Source organism: Heptranchias perlo, chromosome 15 (assembly GCF_035084215.1).
Source record: "Heptranchias perlo isolate sHepPer1 chromosome 15, sHepPer1.hap1, whole genome shotgun sequence".
In the NCBI taxonomy this organism is placed as follows: Eukaryota; Metazoa; Chordata; class Chondrichthyes; order Hexanchiformes; family Hexanchidae; genus Heptranchias; species Heptranchias perlo.
This window is the reverse complement of record NC_090339.1, coordinates 48,723,247-48,746,191: the sequence shown is the minus strand read 5'-3', so window position 1 is coordinate 48,746,191 and position 22,945 is coordinate 48,723,247. Positions and strand designations below refer to the sequence as shown.

General features: G+C 39.1%; 1 protein-coding gene across 8 annotated transcripts in view; it reads right to left on the bottom strand.

Annotated features, from left to right (window-relative positions):
• atrx (ATRX chromatin remodeler) overlaps positions 1-22,945 on the bottom strand; it is a 177,020-nt gene that overhangs the window by 50,835 nt on the left and 103,240 nt on the right. For all 8 annotated transcript variants that reach the window (XM_067997179.1, XM_067997178.1, XM_067997175.1 and 5 more), the window contains 8 exons: positions 21,019-21,156; positions 20,532-20,707; positions 19,844-19,961; positions 9,705-9,835; positions 6,861-6,949; positions 2,866-3,035; positions 2,292-2,454; positions 239-339 (listed from right to left, as the gene is read on the bottom strand). In XM_067997179.1, the coding sequence (XP_067853280.1) occupies positions 239-339; positions 2,292-2,454; positions 2,866-3,035; positions 6,861-6,949; positions 9,705-9,835; positions 19,844-19,961; positions 20,532-20,707; positions 21,019-21,156 (1,086 nt within the window). The remainder of the gene's footprint in view (positions 1-238; positions 340-2,291; positions 2,455-2,865; positions 3,036-6,860; positions 6,950-9,704; positions 9,836-19,843; positions 19,962-20,531; positions 20,708-21,018; positions 21,157-22,945) is intronic.

Below are 22,945 nucleotides of genomic sequence, written 5' to 3'. Positions count from 1 at the left end.
AAATATTTGAAGTTTAACTTTAACACAACAAACCCTAAAGATTCCCAGAAAATACATCCTCAAAATTAGTCTCATGCATGTACTACTAAAATTATTTGTTTACTTATCAACTTAAAATAACATCCGCCTTGCTAATAGTCATAACTGGCCTATGTCTTCTACAATTCTGAAATCAAAATGCAGGTCAGCCCACAGGATTAAGTGTATAGCATCTGAGCGGTAATTCAAGAGAGTTTACCTTTATAAACATCAGATTTGTCTTCTGACTTATCTCTGTTTGCCATCTCCAGAAAATCTTCTATTAAATCCAATGATATCAGGGATTGGCTGAAAACAAGCCTGAAATAGGATACATATAAACATTATTGAGTTCAGCATGAAGAAAAAATGCTGACTTTAGACAATTACATCCAAAATGTTTTGATTCTCTTTAGAAGTTGCTAACATATTCCATTGCAAGAATACTGGATTGTTTGGGGGTGGGGGGGGGGGAAAGAGAGAGAATGGTTGCAGAATAATTGACATTTTTTTTTGAGTAATGCTAAAGATAGAAGTCTGTTGCTATAAATATATTTTCTGCACTTATTTTAGTATAAAGAAACTAGCCAACTAAATAACTTTCAATATTTAAATTGGTACCTTGGGAGAAGAGAATGTCTAATCAAGCAACTAATAGTCTAATTTTTACTGCCACCAATAACCTATTTGCCATACCCTGTTTTTAAAACCAATTTAAATAAAGGTTACTTGACTTTCCATTTCTCAAACAGAAGACAAGGCAATATGTAGAACATCTGCAGTTTTACAAAGAACTCAATTTATAAATATGTACTCAATAAATCCACAGGGAAATGCAGTACAATTTTCAACCCGAAATGCCAGACCAAATAATTCTTGACTTTTTCACAAGACTGGAAAGTGCATGCCTCTTAATCTGATGGTTGGGGATTTGAGCCCCAGTACTGCCCGTTACTTGAGCTCTTCTGCCAATGCCTGGGAGCATGCTCTGACAAGTTCTTGGCTAGCTCACTAGATGGAGTGCCATATATTACCCCAGTATAATCTATCTTGGGAGACGAGGGGGTAAAATTGGCAGTCAACTCAACCCTTATTGGCCGATATGGAGTGGCCACTGATGACTTTTTAACTACTTCAAGGCCAAGTTAAGGCAATTCCACCCCCAGCTCGGAGTCTGTAAGGGGGCAAGTATCCCTTATGAAAATAAATATTCTATGGCTCTGTACATTTAACTCTATTCAGCATTTACAAAATTTATAGAAAATCACTTGTGTACTTATCAGATAGGAAACCATTATATATCTTGAAACTTGTAAACATAAAACATTGAAAAGATTAAACTGTTGACCACACACTAGACCAATATGTAGTAAGTATACAAATATATCATAATGATTAACTTAACTAAATAAAATGGTCAACTGCAAGACACTGAATAGAAATGGTAGATACATGAACGTGTCCACTTCAAATTCTCAAAAAATGATTGACCTACTGAAGCAGAGGTCACAATGTTATAGTGCTGTTGCTTTGATTGAACATTTTAGATTCACTTAATTTTATTGACTCTAACCTGCTTTAAATGATTGTATGTTAACATGCATGTTAACCCCTGTGCAATTCTAATCCAATTGCATATTGCAAGTACTGCAACGTGAGAATTTCAATAGGTGCACATATTGTATCTCTCAAATTCCCATTAATCTTTACGTAAAACATTATGTTGTTGTATCTAGCGTGTTTGACGCTCTTTTCAATCTTTTTGCCATTTACAGTTAAATTCTTAGATTGCCAAAACAATCTGATGGGTGAAAAATAATCTATTTTCTTCACCTCATGAAAATTCCTAGACAAATCTCCAGCATACAACTTTTATACTCATACAGTAAAGTCACAAATACAAGTAGAAACAAACACCAGGCTGTTGTAAACAGGACCTAGATTAATTTTTGACACATATAAGATAATATAAAGTTCAATAGTTAAATTCTACAGCACTCAGTGATCAGAGTGCATCACGGTCATCTGAACTGTTAATGATCAATTTAGCTCTTTCTCTCCTAAGCGCACATCACACTAGACTATTTTGCCCGAATTTTGGGAGCTTTTGCAAAGTGAACATGGGCTATAATAGAATTTTAGCTATGGAAATGTGCAGTGGAATTAAAACATAAATCACAATTAATTTACGCCTTCTTCAAAAACAACACTAAAGAAAAAACACCTCTCCCAAAACCAAAAAAAAACTAGGTGTGTTTTTAATGTCAACTCACACTTTTTCTCCAATTTCTTCAGACATATGTAGAATTTCAAACAAAAGGGCCATTTTCCCAGAATGCTGTAATACTTCTGCATCAGCATCTGTGATGAACACCTTGTACCAATCCGGAGCAGGGCTACCTGGATTGGACCCAGTGGAGGGCTTCACTGCAGATGCTAAAAAAATCATTGGCATCACATGGAACAGATTTATAATTGAGTACATATAGGACATGACATGCAGCACATTACTTAAATTATATGCATGCTATCCAATAACCATAACAGTCAACACTCAATATACTATTAGCTATGAGGCAGGTTATTACTTTACAACTGTGGGGAATGTGCAAAATCATGTTAGGTCCAAGATTTTTCACTAGAGTGTAGAGTTCTGTGGCAATTATAAAAGCAAATTGCATCAAATCAATTCTATTTAAGTAAATGCAGTAAATAAGTATTTTATGCATTAAAACTACTTTTCATTGTAGTAAAAAGTGCGCAGCACTGTATTAAGAAGTGAATTATGCAAAAATACAATTCAAAAATATAAAAGTACCACTAGCCTACAAATAATTAATTTCTTACCATCATCTGTTTTTGCAGCAGAGGCTTCTGCAGCATGTCTGTCTTCCATACTTCCTTCTCCCCCACCACGTGATCTTGAATTCCAGACTTTGATCACTTCTACATCGTTGTCACTGCCACTCTCCTTTGAGCTGCTTTCATTTTTCTTTCCACGCTTTTTTTTCTTTTTACTAAATTTATTAATATATTAAAAGTAATGAGTATAGCATGCACTTCTTTTAAGTGTTACAACTGCTTCCTGCAACACTTTCCCTGTCACACTCTGTTGATAACTTCTCTATTGGTATAAAACAGCATATCCTCTAACCTACCATGAGCAACACTACGGAACATTATGAATTTCTAAATTTACATTAGTTTATTAGTTATTACCCAAAAGGCTACAAAAACTGAAACAATGTTTTACCCTCAAATCTGGCTTTTAGTCTTAAACATGGTTTATAAACTAAAGCATTTGTCTAGAACAGATGTTTCCAAATGTGTTTTTGCTGAACCCCACTTTGGAGATTCATGTCCCATGTATGCCCCCCCACCCCGCTTTTTGTAAAGACCCGGTATTTTTGCCTAGAACAAAAATATTTTATTTTCTCGGCTAACATGTTTAAGACCGCCCATCAGCCTCAATCCTTTGACAAAAGGCTTTCCCCAAAAAACTGCAAAGGTTTGTCTCATAGCACTATATTCTCAGTTACAGATGTTCTAGTTCAAAAATTATGTTTTATTCATCAGTGATAAGTACAGAGTCATCCTGCTGATATAGTTAATTTCCAGTGCCAAAATATTAGTTGCATTCTAGAGAGATGTTGACTGCATAAATGAATAGAAACATTTCTTTCCATAGGTCTGAAAACATACTCTGATTACTACACAAAGTAAAAGTGACCCAAAAACTTCCTCACAAATGGACACATTCTCTATCACTCAGTTCCCCACGGGATACAGTTGCTAAAACTGTTCCAAAAAAAAAATTTCATCAAGTACATTATTATTACAACAGCATTTATAGATCCACAATTGTGTAAACTTTATCCATTTAAAACTACAGCCATACAAAACTTATGGCACTGATGGTAGATTTTTAATACACTGTAGCCATTCTCCTTCAATTTTCTTCCCATACCTCCTAAAGGTAGCAACTCGCACTGGGGTACACTTCTATAGGCACCACCAGTCCTCTTGCATATTGCCCAAGTGACGATTTTTCACATTTCAGCTTGGACAGTGTGCTGACTGCCTTGCTAGGGGTAGTCTCTTTTCCGAAATTTGTTGGCTGGCAGTTTGCTTGTCCATATTTGCAGTTAAATCAATGGACTCAAATTTCCCGGCTTCTATCTGCAATGTGCTTGAGTCGAGCCACGGACCCCACCTCATCTGTGCCTCCCCTCGCATTTGCTCCTTATTGGCTGCCCTCACTCTCACCAGCTGCTGTGTCAGGTTTTGAGGGGGAGAAGTGCCGCTATATCACCAGCCACCCCAGTTTCTCACCTTTGCTTGCAGCAAAGTGGTCAAAAAACACACAGAACAGGTTTTGAATAAAATTAAATGAACGAAGTGAATTAAAAGCTAAAATCGCACTAAGCGAACAATAATCCAGCCAGTCCCTCTTGTGTCCCTGATAACCTCATCATGCACCACACCACGCCCAGTTAGAGAACCTCTGATCTAAATCTAAAATGACAAACAATCTCTGGCGCTTTCTTTCCACCATGTTCATTTCTATGAATTAAACAAATACAATAGACTGCTTTTAGAATGAAAGAGTCAATTTAGTTACGTACAACATATCAGACATTAAATCTGAGGCAGAGGTAGATCAATTATTTACTGAACAAAGCAAATCTGTTACTCAAGGCAGCTGGAGAGGAAAAGTAAGATTGAAATGAATAGTTGTTCACTTATGAGTTGTGAAATAGCTTTGAAAATTTGATTAATGCCAAGCACAAACAACCAAGAAAAGGAAACGTTCTGGTGAAAGATTATGCAAAGGGACATAGCAGTATCCCCTGAAATTAATGCTTCTAGATGCATAACTAGATGCATCAGCCCATGGGGATCGAACAGTTCATCACTGAAAAAAAGTTTTAATTCATGGCACATCCCATTGCTTCTTTGGAATGAATCATGTTGGCACTCCAGTTTTTCACTAAGTATAGATAGTCATGGAATTATAACAGTGCTATTCCATTCCATGATTAAATTAATATATAAGTTCCTAATATGCAGATTCCACTGTAAGAAATTAAAAATCTTTACAGCAAGGAAGAAAAATACATTCACCATTTTGGGGTGGGGGTAGGAGGGATGTGCAAAAATCAACTGCTACAATAAAGGCTTATTTTTCCTCCAACAAAGCTATTTTTCTCCCGAGTGTTGTGCCTCCTTTGCAGCAGTGCTAATTATTTTCCAGAAAAATTAAGCTTCCTGACAAAATTTGACAAGTATTTAATGATTTGCATCCCACGGGCCAATAATCAACTGCCATAATTGTGAGAGGTGGTGCATTTTGGTAAGAGGAATAAGAAGACCACATACCACTTGGAAAATAAAAGTCTAAATGGGGTAGAGGAACAAAGGGATCTAGGGACACACATTCACAAATCATTAAAAGTAGCAATGCAAGTTAACAAGCAAACAAAACACTGGGGTTCATTTTTAAGAGGAACAGAATTGAAAAGCAAAGAAGTTATGTTAAACTTGTATGGAACCTTGGTTAGACCACACAGAGTACTGTGCACAGTTCTGGTCTCCATATCACAAAAAGGACATGCAGGCACTGGAGAAGGTGCAAACAAGATTTACGAGGATGATACCAGAACTGAGAGGTTATAACCATCAGGAAAGACTGAACAGGCTGGGGCTCTTTTCTCCATGAAAGAGAAGGCTGAGGGGTGACCCAATGCAGCTCTAAAATTATGAAGGGGTTCGATAGGGTAGAAGATGTTTCCACTTGTGGGACAGTCCAAAGCTAGGGATATATATATATAAAAAAATAAAAAATAATAAATCCAGTAACGAATTCAGGAGAAACTTCTTTACCCAGAGTGGAACTTGCTACCACATGGATTGCTGAGGTGAATAGCATAGATGCCTTTAAGGGGAAGCTAGATAAGTACATGACGGAGAAAGAAATTGAAGGATATGCAGATACGGTTAGATGAAGTAGGATGGGAGGAGGCTCGTGTGGAGCATAAGCACCGGCACAGACAATGTGGGCTGAATATCCTGTTTCTGTGCTGTAAATTCCATGTAATTGATACTGTACTTGTTGCTGGAGGACTTTTGTTCTCCACATCCCATTTGGCTTTGTTTCTTCTCTCCTGCTCCCTGCCAGCTCTCCCAATCCAGAAGGAATAGTTTGAAATCAGAAGTTGCAACACTTAACAATAAATTTTCACACACTGTAGACCGTTTGACCAGTTGAAATATTCAACTATTCCCCATTCTGCATTTTGTGAATAGAATAACTGTAGGAACAACTTGATTGGGAGTAAATGAAGTTCTAATGAAAGTTAGTTTCAACTTATTACAAGCACAAAGAGCACCTAAATATTTTCCATGCAATTTTTCTCCCATCTCCCTTGAAATCAAGTTGATTGCTTTTTCAAAATCTTATTAACAAGGCTGTAATGTTATTGTTGCCTTGTAATTCATGAATGATCCGCCCAGCTGGTAACAATATTGTTCCAGGATTCTATATAAAGTCAAGAAAAAAGAATGGGATGCCAAATTTGCAGTCAGCTGCTGTATGAAAACAAATACCATTCTTGGTGCTTCAACTACATACATCCCCTGTTTTGTTAATAGTTTTGTAACGGGACTGAATGTAAGATTTGCGGCAGCAGTTGAGAAGGAGAAGTGGAAACAGTTATGTTGCAGTGGAACGTCATGAAGGTGCAACATGATTTTCCGTACATTGTGTACAACAGACATAATTTGCACACATACAATCCATTACAAATCATTCCTTTAAGCTAACATATGCAAAAAGCAAAAACCTTTTCTCATCTTCAGAGGAAAGACTCATTGAAGTCTCTTCTGAATCTGATGCAATGAATTCATCCATACTGTCCTCATCAAAGTATCCCTAAACAAAGAGAGAGAGATTGATTATTCACTTTTAGGTGTAAAATTCCTTTTTGTTTAAAAACAAATACAAACGAACAATGGTCTACACACCATCACATGACTTTCCCTTCACTCCTCCAATAAATCATGAGTGGACTATATATCTTCAGTTCTTTTCAACCAGAAGCTGCTAGGTAGCCTAAGGTTATTTGGAAAAAAACCCAGAAGATGGATTTCATTTCTTTTTTAAAGCAGGAATAATTTGAATTTAAAAAGTCTGTTTTTCTCTGAAGAAAAAAATACATAAATTACACAGATACAGCATAATGCAGAAATTTAAAATGAAGAAACCCAGCTCCCATTAGGCCAAGGTGCAGCTGGTAGGAAATTTGATAATTCAAAAAGACTATATCTGAAGGGCAGGAATCCTAAATAGTATCTTTCATATAATCTTGCCATAGCAAAACATTAAGAGGCCAGTGTCTGTTGAATATTCAATTGTAAACAATTTTACAACACCAAGTTATAGTCCAGCAATTTTGTTTTAAATTCACAAGCTTTCGGAGGCTTCCTCCTTCGTCAGGTGAACGATGTGAAAATCGTTTTCACATCGTTCACCTGACGAAGGAGGAAGCCTCCGAAAGCTTGTGAATTTAAAACAAAATTGCTGGACTATAACTTGGTGTTGTAAAATTGTTTACAATTGTCAACCCCAGTCCATCACCGGCATCTCCACATCTTGAATATTCAAGGTAAAGGCTAAGAGCACTGCCAAACATTTTGTCCTGCTTGACACCCAGATTCAAGCTAATAAGATTAGTAAGTGTGAAGTTGCTTTATATGACTGTCTTGCAAACATCTTCCAAAGCAACAGATTTGGACGAAGCAGTGCAATTCATGTCTCTCGAATGGTCCTTAAAGAACAAAAGTCAGCTGTGAAAGGGGGGGGGTGCGGGGGGGAAAAAAGAGGAAAAAAAAGGTCCTCTTAGTGCAAATCACCTAATCTGTATCAGACACTTCTAGATTGGCCCAAAGCACCAGTTTTCAGACTACTAAATGGAACCACTCTGCTCCAAGGGGCAAGTTAAATTTTTTAATTCCAGGTCTCCATGGGTGGAAAGCGTTATTAAACTGAAAATGTCTTCCACCAGGTCAGAGTAAAGAACAAAAAAGTTAATTATACTTTGTATTGAATGTATTCCTTCCAATGCATCTTCCTCCTTTCCAGCTGGTAATACCAAATACTTAATTCATGAGCTGTTATTATGTTTAGCCATTTTAGACTCAAATTAGTTGAGTAGATTTACTGACAGTTTATTCCATCTGTATGGCAACACGAGGCATTCCATACATGGTGAAATGTTCTCTATCTTGACAGCAAGTCACACATCTGTTCTATTTGCTCTAATACTTACGAATACTTGGAAGTGTCCTTCAATAATCAGTTAAAGGTTGAATTAAATAGTGGCAACATTTTTTTGGCGAGAGAAGGCAACAGTTTAGGTGGCTTCTGGTTAGTTTCTAAAAGGTAAGAACTAAAAAAAAGCAAATTGCTTAGCTGTAGAAAATCATCCTGGGCTCTTGCACCATTAAAATGACAATGGTAATCAGAGACAAAGTAAAATGTATACGCGGTTCCCTTGGCATGTCCAAATTCTGGCATCATGGGTTTCTGCTATCAGATGCCCATTCAAAGATGTAGCAAACAGCCTCCCTTCTCCAACTCCTAAATAAAGCTAACTAGCTCCTGCTGCATCCTGCCACTATATCCTATATGCTAGCTAGGTTGTGGGCTGCCAACTTCATACTGCGTCCATGCATCAATGTTCATTGGTTATCTACACAGCCTAAAGTAATTTGAAACATGACCAATTAATTTTAATGCCGATTTCATCCTCCCCCCACACCAATGAGAAGGTTTTTTGGCTCATGTAAATAGTTTTGTTAAAAAAAAGTCTTAGTTTTGTGCACTGAAGAGATATATTATATATATATTTTTTAAAATCAGTCAAGGTTCTAGCTTCTGATCACTATCCAGTGGCCCCTGCTTGAAAGGCACGAGTGTAGCCAGACAGGACAGGATCAGGCTTGGCTGTGATACTCCCACTATCAAATAGCTGAGGGGGTGGCATCACAACAGACTCCAATCCTCAATGGCCACATTGGGCATGTAACATGGGGAGGAGAACAGCAACTTTTCTCATTAGATTATAAGGCATATCTAGACTATCTGCATTCTAACTGCAACGTGTTTTTTTTGAGGGTCGGGGAGAGGGCTTACTCTTCTTTCTTCTCCATATTGTGTTTTCTCCTTTCATGTTCATTAATCAATTAAGGTCTGTTTTACTTTTGAATATTTTAAACTTTTCGTAAATTCTGAATCACATTTCTAAAAAGGACGTTCAAATCATCTTGCCACATGGATCGCTGATGCTACTGTAAGTTCCCAAATTCCAACTCCTAATGATAGCAAATGCTTAAATTCTACATAGAATTTTTTCAAAAAATATTATGGATGTTACACAATATATTTCAACAGTTCTGTTACATGACTGCTGCAAAGCTACAGCAAGAATCATCCCAATCACTTGTGGCCAGAAGAGTTCAAGACTGGGTTAATTAAAATATATAAAATCCAATCGTTCGTCGTATAACTGCTAATTTTTTTTTACTTCTAACAAATTTCAGTTAAAATTGTCATACCAAAATGATGCTCAATATTTTTATTGAAGATCTTGAACATAGATAAGATTCACTATATTAATTTCCTGTACCTTGTTTTCTTTACTGATATAGTCCAACTGCAGGCACCAAGGGTGAGTCCATATCCTACTCAGCATCTGAAAATCTTGAAAGAGCCTTGTTCCTGTTTTTCCCCTTCCACCTTCATTACTAGCCCCTACACCTGAAAGTAAAGATTATGACCTTAAGAGATTTACATACTTCGTACATTTCTTTAAAAAGGCAAAAATGCTATTCTACCTGTGAACTGTAACGCAAGTGCTACTAACATCCCACTAACAGCTAAGCAAATCCTTATCTAATGTGTACATTAATCAGTGAACTGACAGTTTGGTTAAAAAAATCTCACCTTACATAATAGTGTGCAATATTCTGTTTACACAATCGAGAAGTTTCTTTTTAAAAAACAATGACTCAGATTATAATTTCATGAGAAAAATTAGGACAAAATCATATACTGTATTGATTGTAGCATTTCTGTAGTACAACATTCTTTTTAAAAAAAAATTCATTCATGAGCTGTGGGCATCGCTGGCAAGACCAGCATTTATTGCCCATCCGTAATTGCCCTGGAGAAGGTGATGGTGAACTGCCTTCTTGGACCGCTGCAGTTCGTGTGGTGAAGGTACACCCAGTGTTGTTAGTTAGGGAGTTCCAGGATTTTGACCCAGTGACGATGAAGGAACGGCGATATATTTCCAAGTCAGGATGGTGTGTGACTTGGAGGGTAACGTGCAGGTGGTGTTGTTCCCATGCGCCTGCTGCCCTTGTTCTTCTAGGTGGTAGAGGTCATGGGTTTGGGAGGTGCTGTTGAAGAAGCCTTGGCGAGCTGCTGCAGTGCATCTTGTAGATGGTACACACTACAGACACAGTACGCCAGTGGTGGATGGGGTGTCAATCAAGCGAGCTGCTTTGTCCTGAATGGTGTCGAGCTTCTTGGGTGTTGCTAGAGCTGCACTCATCCAGGCAAATGGAGTGTATTCCATCACACTCCTGACTTGTGAATGAGAAGGCAGCAGAGAAGCTGGTTATTACTCCAGAGACTTGGGCACAAAATCCAGGCCGACACTCTAGTGTAGCACTGAGGGAATGCTGCACTGTCGGAAGTTCCGTCTTTCCAATGAGATGTTTAACCAAGGCTCCGTCTGCCCTCTCAAGTGGACATAAAAGATCCCATGGCACTATTTCGAAGAGCAGGGAGTGCTCCCCAATGTCCTGGCCAATATTTATTCCTCAACTAACATCACTTATAAACAAATCAGCTGGTCATTATCACAATTTCTGTGTCCTATTTAATCTCAAACTGAGCTTTCAACCCCATATCCTCTCCATCACAAAGACAGCCTGATTCCACCTCTAATGTCACATGCCTCTGCCTTAGCTCATCTGCCACTAAAACTCTTCAGTGCTTTCCTGGCTAGCCTCCCATCCTCCAAGTTTGCAAACTTCAGCTCACCTAAAACTCCGCTGCCCATACCCAATTCTGCGCCAGGTCCTGCTCACCCATCACCACTGTCCTTGCTGACCTACATTGACACTCTTGTCTCCTAATTCCTCCAATTTAAAATACTATCCTCGTGCGTAACTCCCTTGCTTGATCGCTATTTTTTAATCTGATTATGCCTTGGTGAAATGCTTTGGAACTTTTTTTTCAACGTTAAAGGCACTTTATAAATGCAAGTAGTAGTTGTTGGTTTAACTTGTTTAGGATAACTGACTAAAGATAGACCAGATGCATGTACATATTGCTCATAATGGTGGCATGGAAAGTAAGCAAATGTGAGGTGTGGTAGATGTTGTAGATATAGATTTGTAGAAAGCATTAAAGTGCCACTTATGAGACTTGTGACAAAGACAGACCACATCCAGTCGTGAATGGTGGTGGACAATTAAAGAACTAACGGGAGGAGGAGGCTCTGTAAACATCCCCATCCTCAATGATGGCAGAATCCAGCACGTGAGTGCAAAAGACAAGGCTGAAGCATTTGCAACCATCTTCAGCCAGAAGCGCCGAGCGGATGATCCATCTCGGCCTCCTCCTGATATCCCCACCATCACAGAAGCCAGTCTTCAGCAAATTCGATTCACTCCACGTGATATCAAGAAACGGCTGAGTGCACTGGATACAGCAAAGGCTATGGGCCCAGACAACATCCCGGCTGTAGTGCTGAAGACTTGTGCTCCAGAACTAGCCGCACCTCTAGCCAAACTGTCCCAGTACAGCTACAACACTGGCATCTACCAGACAATATGGAAAATCGCCCAGGTACGTCCTGCCACAAAAAGCAGGACAAATCCAATCCGGCCAATTACCGCCCCATCAGTCTACTCTCAATCATCAGCAAAGTGATGGAAGGTGTTGTTGCCAGTGCTATCAAGCGGCACTTACTCACCAATAACCTGCTCACCGATGCTCAGTTTGAGTTCCACCAGGACCACTTGGCTCCAGATCTCATTACAACCTTGGTCCAAACATGGACAAAAGAGCTGAATTCCAGAGGTGAGGTGAGAGTGACTGCCCTTGATATCAAGATAGCATTTGACAGAGTGTGGCACCAAGGAGCCCTAGTAAAATTGAAGTCAATGGGAATCGGGGGGAAATCTCTCCAGTGGCTGGAGTCATACCTAGCACAAAGGAAGATGGTAGTGGAGGCCAATCATCTCAGCCCCAGGACATTGCTGCAGGAGCTCCTCAAGGCAGTGTCCTAGGCCCAACCATCTTCAGCTGCTTCATCAATGACCTTCCCTCCATCATAAGGTCAGAAATGGGCATGTTCGCTGGTGATTGCACAGTGTTCAGTTCCATTTGCAGCCCCTCAGATAATGAAGCAGTCTGTGCCTGCACGCAGCAAGACCTGGACAATACCCAAGCTTGGGCTGATAAGTGGAAAGTAACATTCACGCCAGACAAGTGCCAGGCAATGACCATCTCCAACAAGAGTCTAACCACCTCCCCTTGACATTCAACGACATTACCATCGCCGAATCTCCCACCATCAACATCCTGGGGGTCACCATTGACCAGAAACTTAACTGGACCAGCCACATAAATACCGTGGCTACAAGAGCAGGTCAGAGGCTGGGTATTCTGCGGTGAGTGACTCACCTCCTGACTCCCCAAAGCCTTTCCACCATCTACAAGGGACGGGTCAGGAGTGTGATGGAATACTCTCCACTTACCTGGATGAGCGCAGCTCCAACAACACTCAAGGAGCTCAACATCATCCAGGACAAAGCTTGATTGGCACTCCATCCACCACCCAATACATTCACTCCCTTCACCACTGGCACACCATGGCTGCAGTGTGTACCATCCACAGGATGCACTGCAGCAACTCATCAAGGCTTCCTTGACAGCCCCTCCCAAACCTGCAACCTCTACCACCGAGAAGGACAAGGGCAGCAGGCACATGGGAACAACACCACCTGCACGTTCCCCTCCTAGTCACACACCATCCTGACTTGGAAATATATCGCCGTTCCTTCATCGTCGCTGGGTCAAAATCCTGGAACTCCCTACCTAACAGCACTGTGGGAGAACCTTTACCACATGGACTGCAGCGGTTCAAGGCGGTGGCTCACCACCATCTTCTCAAGGGCAATTAGGGATGGGCAATAAATGCTGGCCTTGTCAGCGATGCCCACATCTCATGAACGAATAAAAAAAAGGCAAGAAAGTAGAGTGTAAGGCTGAATGTTTTTCAAGCTGGCAGAATGTGGGCAGTGGCAGACCCCAGGAATCTGTGCTAGGACCTCTCTTGTTTTCCATTTATACTAGTGATTTAGACAAGGGCACAAGTTTGCTGATACTACCAAAGTTGGGGGGGGGTGCTGGCAAACTGAGGAAGAATGCAGAAGATTTCAGAAGGAAAGGGTAGCTGAGTGAACAAATAGGTGAGGTGGTACATTTTGGGAGAAAAGTGAAATGAAGTACACCTTAAACGGCAAGATTAACAGTGTGGAGGAACAAAAATCTAGGTGTAGAAATAAAGATCTTTAAAAGTAGAAATGCTAGCAGAAAAGCCTTTAATAAGACAAATAAGATTCTGAGTTTTATATATAGGAGCTCTGAATATAGAATCAAGGAAGTAACATTGAAATTTCAAGACACTGGTTAGGCCACAGTTGAAGTACAGTCCCCATCATTCACACTGACCCATTTATCCTAGACAGCCGCCTATATTGGGCAAATGGTGCTAACCATTTGCCATTACCATAGGCATCAATTGCAAAGGCTATTTTGGGTAGTTTAAGCAGTTGTTTGAGTGTGATTGCCTGTCATCAAGTCCTTTCACATTACCCCAAGTGACAAAGCCTGCTGAAACTGAAGCTGCATTTACAGTACTTGCTGTAGTGGTGAAACTGACCAGACCGCTGCATACTTCTGCCCTATTCAGCTCTCCATTGCTGAATAAGGCAAAAAGCTTCCACCTTGCATTGCTTGTCTGTAGCCAGGAATATTTTCCTCAAATAACCTAAGGGCAGGAGTAGACCATACAGTCCCTCAACCCTACTCTGCCATTCAATAATATCATGGCTGATCTTCTACCTCAACTCCACTTTCCCACCCTATCCCCACATCCCTTGGTGCCCAAAAACTAAATAATTATAAGAAATAATATAGAAGCCCAGAAATCCCCTTAAGATCACCAAATTCAAACTGGCAGCGGGAGAGAAGTGGAGAGACTGCCTGCAAGAGGCCACTTCCAGACCGCTGCTTTGGAGAATCGCTTTCATGAGAATGAGAGAAAGGGCAGGGGGAGGAAGAGAATCTGAACTCAAATCCCAGAGCTGATAGTACTTAAACAACAATGAGTTAAATATAATTTCTGAAGTTAAGTCAAATGTCTGCTTGAAATTGATGTTTCCCGATACACTGGCCACCACGTATCACAGGCAAATAGCGTTTGCATGAGCACTCCCACTATAAAGGGTGGGAACTGTATTGCGTACATTTTTGGGCACTAAAATATAGGAAAGATATTAGAGCCATCGAAAGGATAGAGTGAAGATTCACTAGAAATATCAGGAATGAGAGATATAGTTATGAAACGCTCAAAAGAATAGGACAGAGAAAGCTACGGTGGGGGGGGGGGAACATACTAAAGGTTTTCAAAATTATCTCAAGGTTTTGAGACAGTAAATAGTGAAAGATTGCTACCAGTTGGTGAATTAGTAACAAAGGGGCACAAATTTAAGATTAGCATTGGAAGAACAAAGGGGGAAAGATCAAGAAATCTTTTCACACAGGGTTATTGGAACATGGAATGCTTTACCACAAGTGGCTATTGAGGCAAAAACTATAAAACAATTTAAAAGCAAATTTGATGAGTATTTAATGAACATAAAAAAAGAGAAAGAGCAGAGAAATAGGATTAAATCGATGAATTCATATCGAACAGCTAGCACTGGCACGTACATGCTGCGTTGAATGGTCAACTCCTGGGCTGAAATGGCTATGCTGTCACTTTTTTTGCTTGTTAATAATTTAAGTAAATGTAGCAGCAGACAAAGTTCACTACTTTTTTTATGCTGAATAGAGCATTTGCTTCCATTCTGTAAATACATAAACATAACTTAACCTAATTTAAAAAGGACAATATTGAAACTTTCAAATGTTTTTGCTACTTCTATTGTGATTTCCCTCCTTTTAAGACAACTATATTGGAATAGTTTATTCAAATTTGAGCTATACACGCACACTCATGCACACAGCGGGGCTGGATTTCCTCAGCGATTCCAGTGGATGCCCACCGTAACAACTCAGAATGAGCTGGGACCCAAACATGCCAGGTCCCAATGACTGCTGGAAAATCCCACTCAGCCTTGTAAGGGGTGATGCCTTTGCCTGCCCCTTACAAGGTCAGCTATGTCAGAGTTGGTGGGGCCAGGGTCACAATATCAGGAGTTCCCACTTCCCTACCCCATAAGGGGCCTAGCTTAAGACCGGAGGCACGTAGGCCATCAGATGAGAGTTCTTACCTCCAGAAAGGTGGAAGGCTCCAGCAGGAGGGATCCAGGCCAGGAGAATACAAACAGGGAAATATTTTTCTTTTAAACACAAATGGCCAAAGAGGGATCTCCAGGGCACCTTTCCCAGAGAGCTGGCAGGCACCAGATTTTATGCCAGCATCAGGCGACTGGGCACCCAAAATGCATTCATTGTGGAACAGGTGCCCTGAAACCCCATGCTAATGAGGTGCCCTTTCGGTGATCCCACAAATTTCAGCAGGCTAAGTGCTGGAGGGCATTGGCAGATGTAATCCTGGCGTGACTGCCGGGATCACAGCCCAGAGATTTTTAGCCCCAGTGTGCCTAATGAACCCAAAGATTAAATGGTTAGTTTAGTATAAACAATATTCTTATGTTAAGATAACCATTTAACAACATAAAACAAAAATATAGTTGGAAGGACTGTACAATGAAAAAAAATAAAAAATCCCAGCTAGCATCTCCCCTGCTGAATAAATCACACCATAGCACTAAAAGCAGGCCAGTTAGGCAACATAATGTTGTTTTGTACCGAACATCAAACATCTGGTTCAAATTCACCATGGTTCAACCCCTGTGTGCCATTAAAATGCACAATGATATCATAGCGTACGTGAATGAAAATGAAGTTCAACTTCATAATTATGAAACATCATTTAAGTAAAAGCCACAAGATGAATGCTCCATTGTAGTTCTTAAAGATTACTACGCAGATCCTGCTCAGTAGTTATTGTCCTCAAAGAGTTTTGTGAAGTGCTACACAAGTTATGCTGATTAGGTAATTGTGGCCACAGATTCAAAGTGTTCACTGATTGCACAAGTGTAAGCTTTTGGCTAATCAATTAAGTTTTAAAATCCATTTGTCACAAACAGACCATAACAAAATTATTGATAGGTATCTACCAACTTGGCAGTATTTTAATAACTGATAGAGTCAGCACCATTTTGCAGGAACCTAAAATTTAAGTTAAAAAATAGTTAAAGTGGAACAGTAACACCCCACTCCTTTCATATTAACACTACAAAGTACCATGGTCTCAGACAGGAGATATTGTATACAAATTCTACAACGGTACTAATCAATATCTGTTGTAATACTAAACACATTTATAATTTTCATCTCTTCACTCCTCAAATATTGGAGCACTGTTCTGAATCTAAAGATACACCAGTTTCTCGTGCCAGTTTACTTTGTGCCTCTGTTTTCCTGTAATTGTGATTCTGCCCTTCTTGCAGTATAATTGTTTTATGGGTCTCCCATTTGTACCTGGCCTTGTACTTTCTGTCTGCCTGTTAGACTTATTTCATTGTCTCTGCATATTTTACCCAATGTTTCCTCATTCCTCTTTTTTCTATACATTTCACACACTATTTATGCCTCCAACACGTACTGCTTTACATTTACACAGGAAGGTGCACTATGCTCTGTGAGCTGCTATTCTTGCTATTAAACACTCTGTTGTATTCATCGGCAAAATGTGCTGCTTAAAAAAAGCTTAACATGTTTATATCAGGATTTTTGTTTTATAGATGAACAGCAACAGGCCAGAATATAGCATGAATTTCTGTTTATTTAGGGTCATTCTGAAAGGACAAACTACAATGGCCTTTCTCATCCATAATTATGTTGTGATCTTGTAATTTGGCTCACCCGCTGTGCAGTTCAAGCAGAAGGTGGTAGTACTGATCTGCAGTCTGAGAGTTGTAGTCCACTACCTGGTTACGTCTCCGTATTGGCAGGGAAAACAAATGTAGTCTGCTGGAATACTGTGTCCAATTTTGGTCCCCTCACATGGTGGGTGATATAGAGGCCCTGGAAAAGGTTCAAAGGGCCACTAGGTTGATCCTTAGTTTAAAAGCCCTTAGTTTATTACGGTAGGCTTAGAGAGCTGGCTCTTTTTACTCTAGAAAAGCGCAGACTTCAGGGTGGTTTAATTTAAGTATTTCAAATGAAGGGACTAGACCCTGTCTCTGGACAGACCATTTGAACTAGATAGGTTCAGGAAAACAGGGGTGTCAGGAGGTTTGCCTTTATATGGCTCTCGGACACAGAATTTCTCCAAAGAAGCTGGAACACCCTGGTCCTTTTTGATGTGGATTGTCATATGATATGGGTTGTCATGGAGGCATCTTTTAACATTTAATATACAATTCAATGGGTAAACAGATTTTTTTCTTCAAAAGTGTATTTTTATTAAGTGTTTTTTACATTATTTTCAGCAGCGTAAAATTACTTGTGAAGGAAGAAAGTGGCAGATGAAATGTGAAGAAATTGAGAGATTTAGCTTCTGCTATTTGTCTGAGATTTGCAGCTTTGAAAAGAATTACTTTTGATTCATTTAGGTCAGTCAATTGATAATTTGATTAATAATTTAACACCCGAGTCCTCATTCAGGTAATCATTAACCGACATCCTATCCGCAGGAAGTGCGACATCCTAAAATGTGACGTCTTGTGACTGACAAAACTTTTAATTATATCGGTAAGCTTTCTAAACATGCAATGAAAACAGTATTAACTTTTAAACTGGCATCTCCTTTTCAGAAAAGGAAAATTTAGTTTTACTCAAATTCAGCTTCAATACAGTATATATAGAATCCACAATATACAAATCCCTATAACAGAATTTTTAGCATGACAAACTGGTACTTGTTATATACAGGATTGTCTACTTTAATACTCAACACAATGTCATTGCTCAATAGTGGTAAACATATATAGAATAAAAAAATGGAAAGAATGTAAAATAATTAGCTGTGAGTCAAAGTAGTTTGCAAAACAGCACATCTTCCACAGAACTGTTTTTCTGCTGTTGCAATAAATAACTAGCTTTCATGCCACTTATCACTCCTTTAAACACAATCAAAGAGAAGATAAATAAGCAAGAGACAAATTTCAGTATTGGACTTGCCAATAAAATCTTGAAAATGTTATGGTATCGACTTTGGTCTTCCTACTGCCCCATTGCACTTAAAAATGGGACCGTAGAACCAAAATTAAGCAGCTGGTAGAGGCATCGACACTGCTGAGTTGACGGCATCCAGATTTTGGACGGACATGCATCCTGGCGGTCAGAGCTTCCGCCTAAAACAGGCAGGAGCCATATGCCTAATTGCAGATGGAGTTAAATTAAGTCATTTGGACCCCGATGCCATTTTTGTCTCTGCCCTCCTGACTATTGCCAGTCCCTGCTACCACCCACCAACAATGGGCAGTACAAATCAGGGGGCAGCCTTTTGGAGCGATAGTTTAAAGGGATCCTCATCTGCTGTCAGGTAAATCTGGATGGGGCCTTGAGACATTTTTCTATCAATCGCTTATGGGTTCATCACCTTAATGGATCTGAAATTTATGCAGTTGCTGCTGTAGGTTCTGAATTCATGTTACTTGCTGCTCCAGCGTCGCTTCTTTCTGTTCCCACTGCTAAATCCACCTCCATTTTAAGCTCTGCTGCAGACCCTTAACAAGTGGCCTCACCATCCCACCAGATTTCCCACCTGCAAAATCAGTGAGTTGCTTATGGGGAGCATGTTTCACACTGGCAGTTCACCAATCACAATTATAATGAGGGCCAATCAATTGTGTCTCACGCTGACTCCTCCAGGCAGCCACCTGTCTGCCCACCGTATGCACATAAAAATCTCCTCCTGTAAATTTTTTAATTTAAAAAAGCTGACATTTCAATAAAAGACTGTCCAATATTTAAAAAGGTTTTCTATAAAACTTGGTGATAAACTGAAGACATAGTTCAAGGACGTTATTTCACAGCACACCAAGAACTCATGAAACTCGAACTGATAGCCAGCAATAGAAATATAATAGCTGTTGGATCTACACCCACATTCCACCATACCCTCTGCAATGTCTAGCCAGCAAGATGATCCAACTCCAAATTACCACACATCACTCTAATTCCTCTGTGACTCTGAAAACACCTAAGGTAGGGCATCATATTGTTCATCCTGGGGAACATATTTCTCTAATACAGCTCATTCATTTTAGAAACAGACATGATTCCCATTGTGAAATGTTTTGTTTAACATGTGGAAATGACCAGCACACACAACTATTCCCTATAGCTCTAAAACAAGCACTAGATGAAATCACAGCAGGTGTGGTGCTATTAAAGTCATGAATTGAAATTAGTTAAAATAAAATAAACCAACTTTTTGTCACATACCTGTAAAATGGTCAAGGTAATACTGATAAAGTTTGCATTGAATTGGCATCATCCTCACAGCAAGAACATACTCATGTTTCGGTGGCAAGAATTTTGTAAGTGCAGTGTAATCTTTTCGCTATTTGAGATGAAAATTAAGAAAAAAAATTAGTTTCACTTTTTAAAAAAAAATCAAGCAATTTAAACCTTGTTTTTTAAATTACCATTGGTTCTCAAATAGGTCAATTTGTGAGGGAAGAAGTGATATAAGCATCCAATCACTAAGGGAAACACACTTCTTCCATCTCACAGGAGAGTGCACCTTTACCAAACTAATCCAGAATCAGAGAAATGGAGGGTGCAGACAGACATGTATGGTTAGAGAAGATTACCCAAAAAGGATAGGGCAAGGGGGAGGGTTCTGAAAACAAGAGCAGAGGTCTTTTTAAGTTAATGCACTGGGACTCGGAGGCAACAACACTGAATGAAGATGGAAGTGATGAGTGTGGAATAGGGGTCAATTTAAGGAGTCCTAGAGCAGTTGAGACTTGTGATGGGAGGAGTCAAAAAAAAATTGAAAAATCCTCAGGTTGGTAAAAGTGTAGATGAGGGCTTCAGCAGCAGAGAAGACAAGTATGTACACTTTTCAAGCTGCGAAAAGGGTTACTGAGCAATGAAATCAAAACAATTTAATAACTATTGTACACACCTGAACACAGCCTGCTAACATTTCATATAAGATGTGGGCACGTTTCTTCATTACTCTCACATCTACCAAAGTGGAGTCCGCACACTGCCCATTTTGAATGGGATTCATGAATCGGTTTCTGAATTCCTTTATTGAACCAAGCAGGTTCTCTTTGATGAAATTCACCATACAGTGGTCTGGAGGAGAGATATTTCAAAGCTGGGTTAATGCAATTAAATAGAAGGCATATATCCAAACACATTCATACAAATAGCCCAAACGTATTCATGCATCAGTAGAGAACTTAAACATGATCATAACTCAAGAATTTTTCTATTTTTTCTTCCAGTGATACAAATATGAAAACGGTTACCCACAGAAAACAAAAACAAAACTTCCATTCTTGCTTTTAACATGCTTCTGTGATTCAGGAAGTTACCATCAATGAAATCAGAAAAGAAAATATTTACATGGGAGAATCATGATAAACAGTAGAAGTATTACTTACATTCTACTAGATTATTTTGTAACGGTGTTCCAGTGAGAATAATCCTCCGTTTTGTTCTAATAGAATTCATTGCCTTTGATATTGCTGAAGCTTCATTTTTAAGTATGTGGCCTTCATCACACACAACAAAGTCTGGACCTACAGGGGAAACCCAAACGATTTAAACTAATTTGTAAGATTTTATTTTAACCCCACAACCCTGTTGGAAATTGCTGTTTTAAACGTGTAACAAACCACCATAAAATGTTATAACCGCAGCATTTCTCTTTTGAGAAAGCAATGCTTAGAACACAAAACAAGTCAATATGTAGGGAAATTAATCAAGAACAGTTAATGAAAAAACCCTGTTGGATTAATTTTATATTTAAAAAAAAACTTATGCAATGTTTTATAAGCATTACAAATTCCTAGCATGTAATACTGGTAGATAGGGAGTCCTAAAGCTGCAACACAAAAATCAAAACATTCCAGGGCATCTGTATCACAGCTATGTTTACTTTAACTATACATAAATTTGGCCCTTTTATTCAATTTATAGAACTGTAGCTAGCAGTGCTAACCTGACTAGCAGGCCACCTGGTAAACAAATCATAAATTGAACCCTTTAAGTAAATATTATGTGACAGATAATGTGAAGCTGTAAGACTATTCCAGCAATGCATAAATAGGTTATCCACAACTCTATAAACATTATAACCGTAACAGAATAATTTGAAGTATTAACTTTATACACTTCTTAAAGAAATAGTTTTATGAACTGTTATATATTAAAATCACTGAATGGATCACAACATTCCATTTCAATATGCATTGAAAAGTCCTATCAATGGCAAAACTGATATTAAGTGTCAATAATTAACTGTACTACATATTAAACTTGTAGATAGTGCTGTGATAAGTTTGTTTTTTGATTTTAAATATCATGTAGCGTTAGCTACTAAAACAGCAGCAGCAACACAGTACAGAGCTAAAACCAAAAACAAGCGGTCTGTGTGTAGTTACAGACTTTGGCCACTGAGTGTCACTGTAGAGCACCCTGTTTGTCACAGCCAACAGCCATATTGAACCAGGTAAGTTTTCAGGTTTTTAAATTAACTTTTTCATAAGTTTTCATTGGCCCCAACAGATCCTCGAACTGCCTATCGACTCACCCCATTTGCTATACTCCTACTGAATTGTCCCATCATTCCTAAAGGCAATTACAGGAGGTATTGCTCGCTTATGTCTCTCAATTGTAATTATTGCTGTTTGGTGCTTCACAACTGCTTCTCAGCAACTTCTGACCAACAGGTGTTTTATGCATCACAACCCCCCCCCCCCCCCCCAACCCTCCCCACCACTCCAGGAAATGGAAATCAAAGTTCCATTTAAATTACGTTGTAAGTGGAAAACAAAAGTTGTGTGCAACACAAGTTTACTGCTGGAGGACCACCATAAAATGTCTGTTCCCAAGCAGTCTTTAAACATAAAGCCCAATGCAAAGAACACTGTACAGTCTACTCCTGATAATTCAGGTGCATTTTACACTAAAAGGTAAATTATTCAATAATTTGAATCAAGCAACAATCAAATGGTAATTTAGTGTCAAATCAGATAAATTGAATTAAGCAACTTTTAATTAAGAGTAGATAGACTGTCTCTTGGTTGCAGTAAGGACAGATCTCTCCATAATATCTAGAAATTATTGGTCAATTCAGCAGAGTTTATCTTCCCTTTAAAACGGATAGCTTCAATCCTTTCACAGCTTTACAATATAGCATCTCCATCAAAATGTCAAAAATCTAATTTCTCTAATTAGAACACAGAATTTTAGTTCTGCTTAAGCTCTAAATATGGACTTCCTTCTCTCTACATCCTCACTACATTGGAAGAAAAACTCAATGCATCATTTCCTAACTAATTCTTTTCCAGAATCTCACCTAATCAT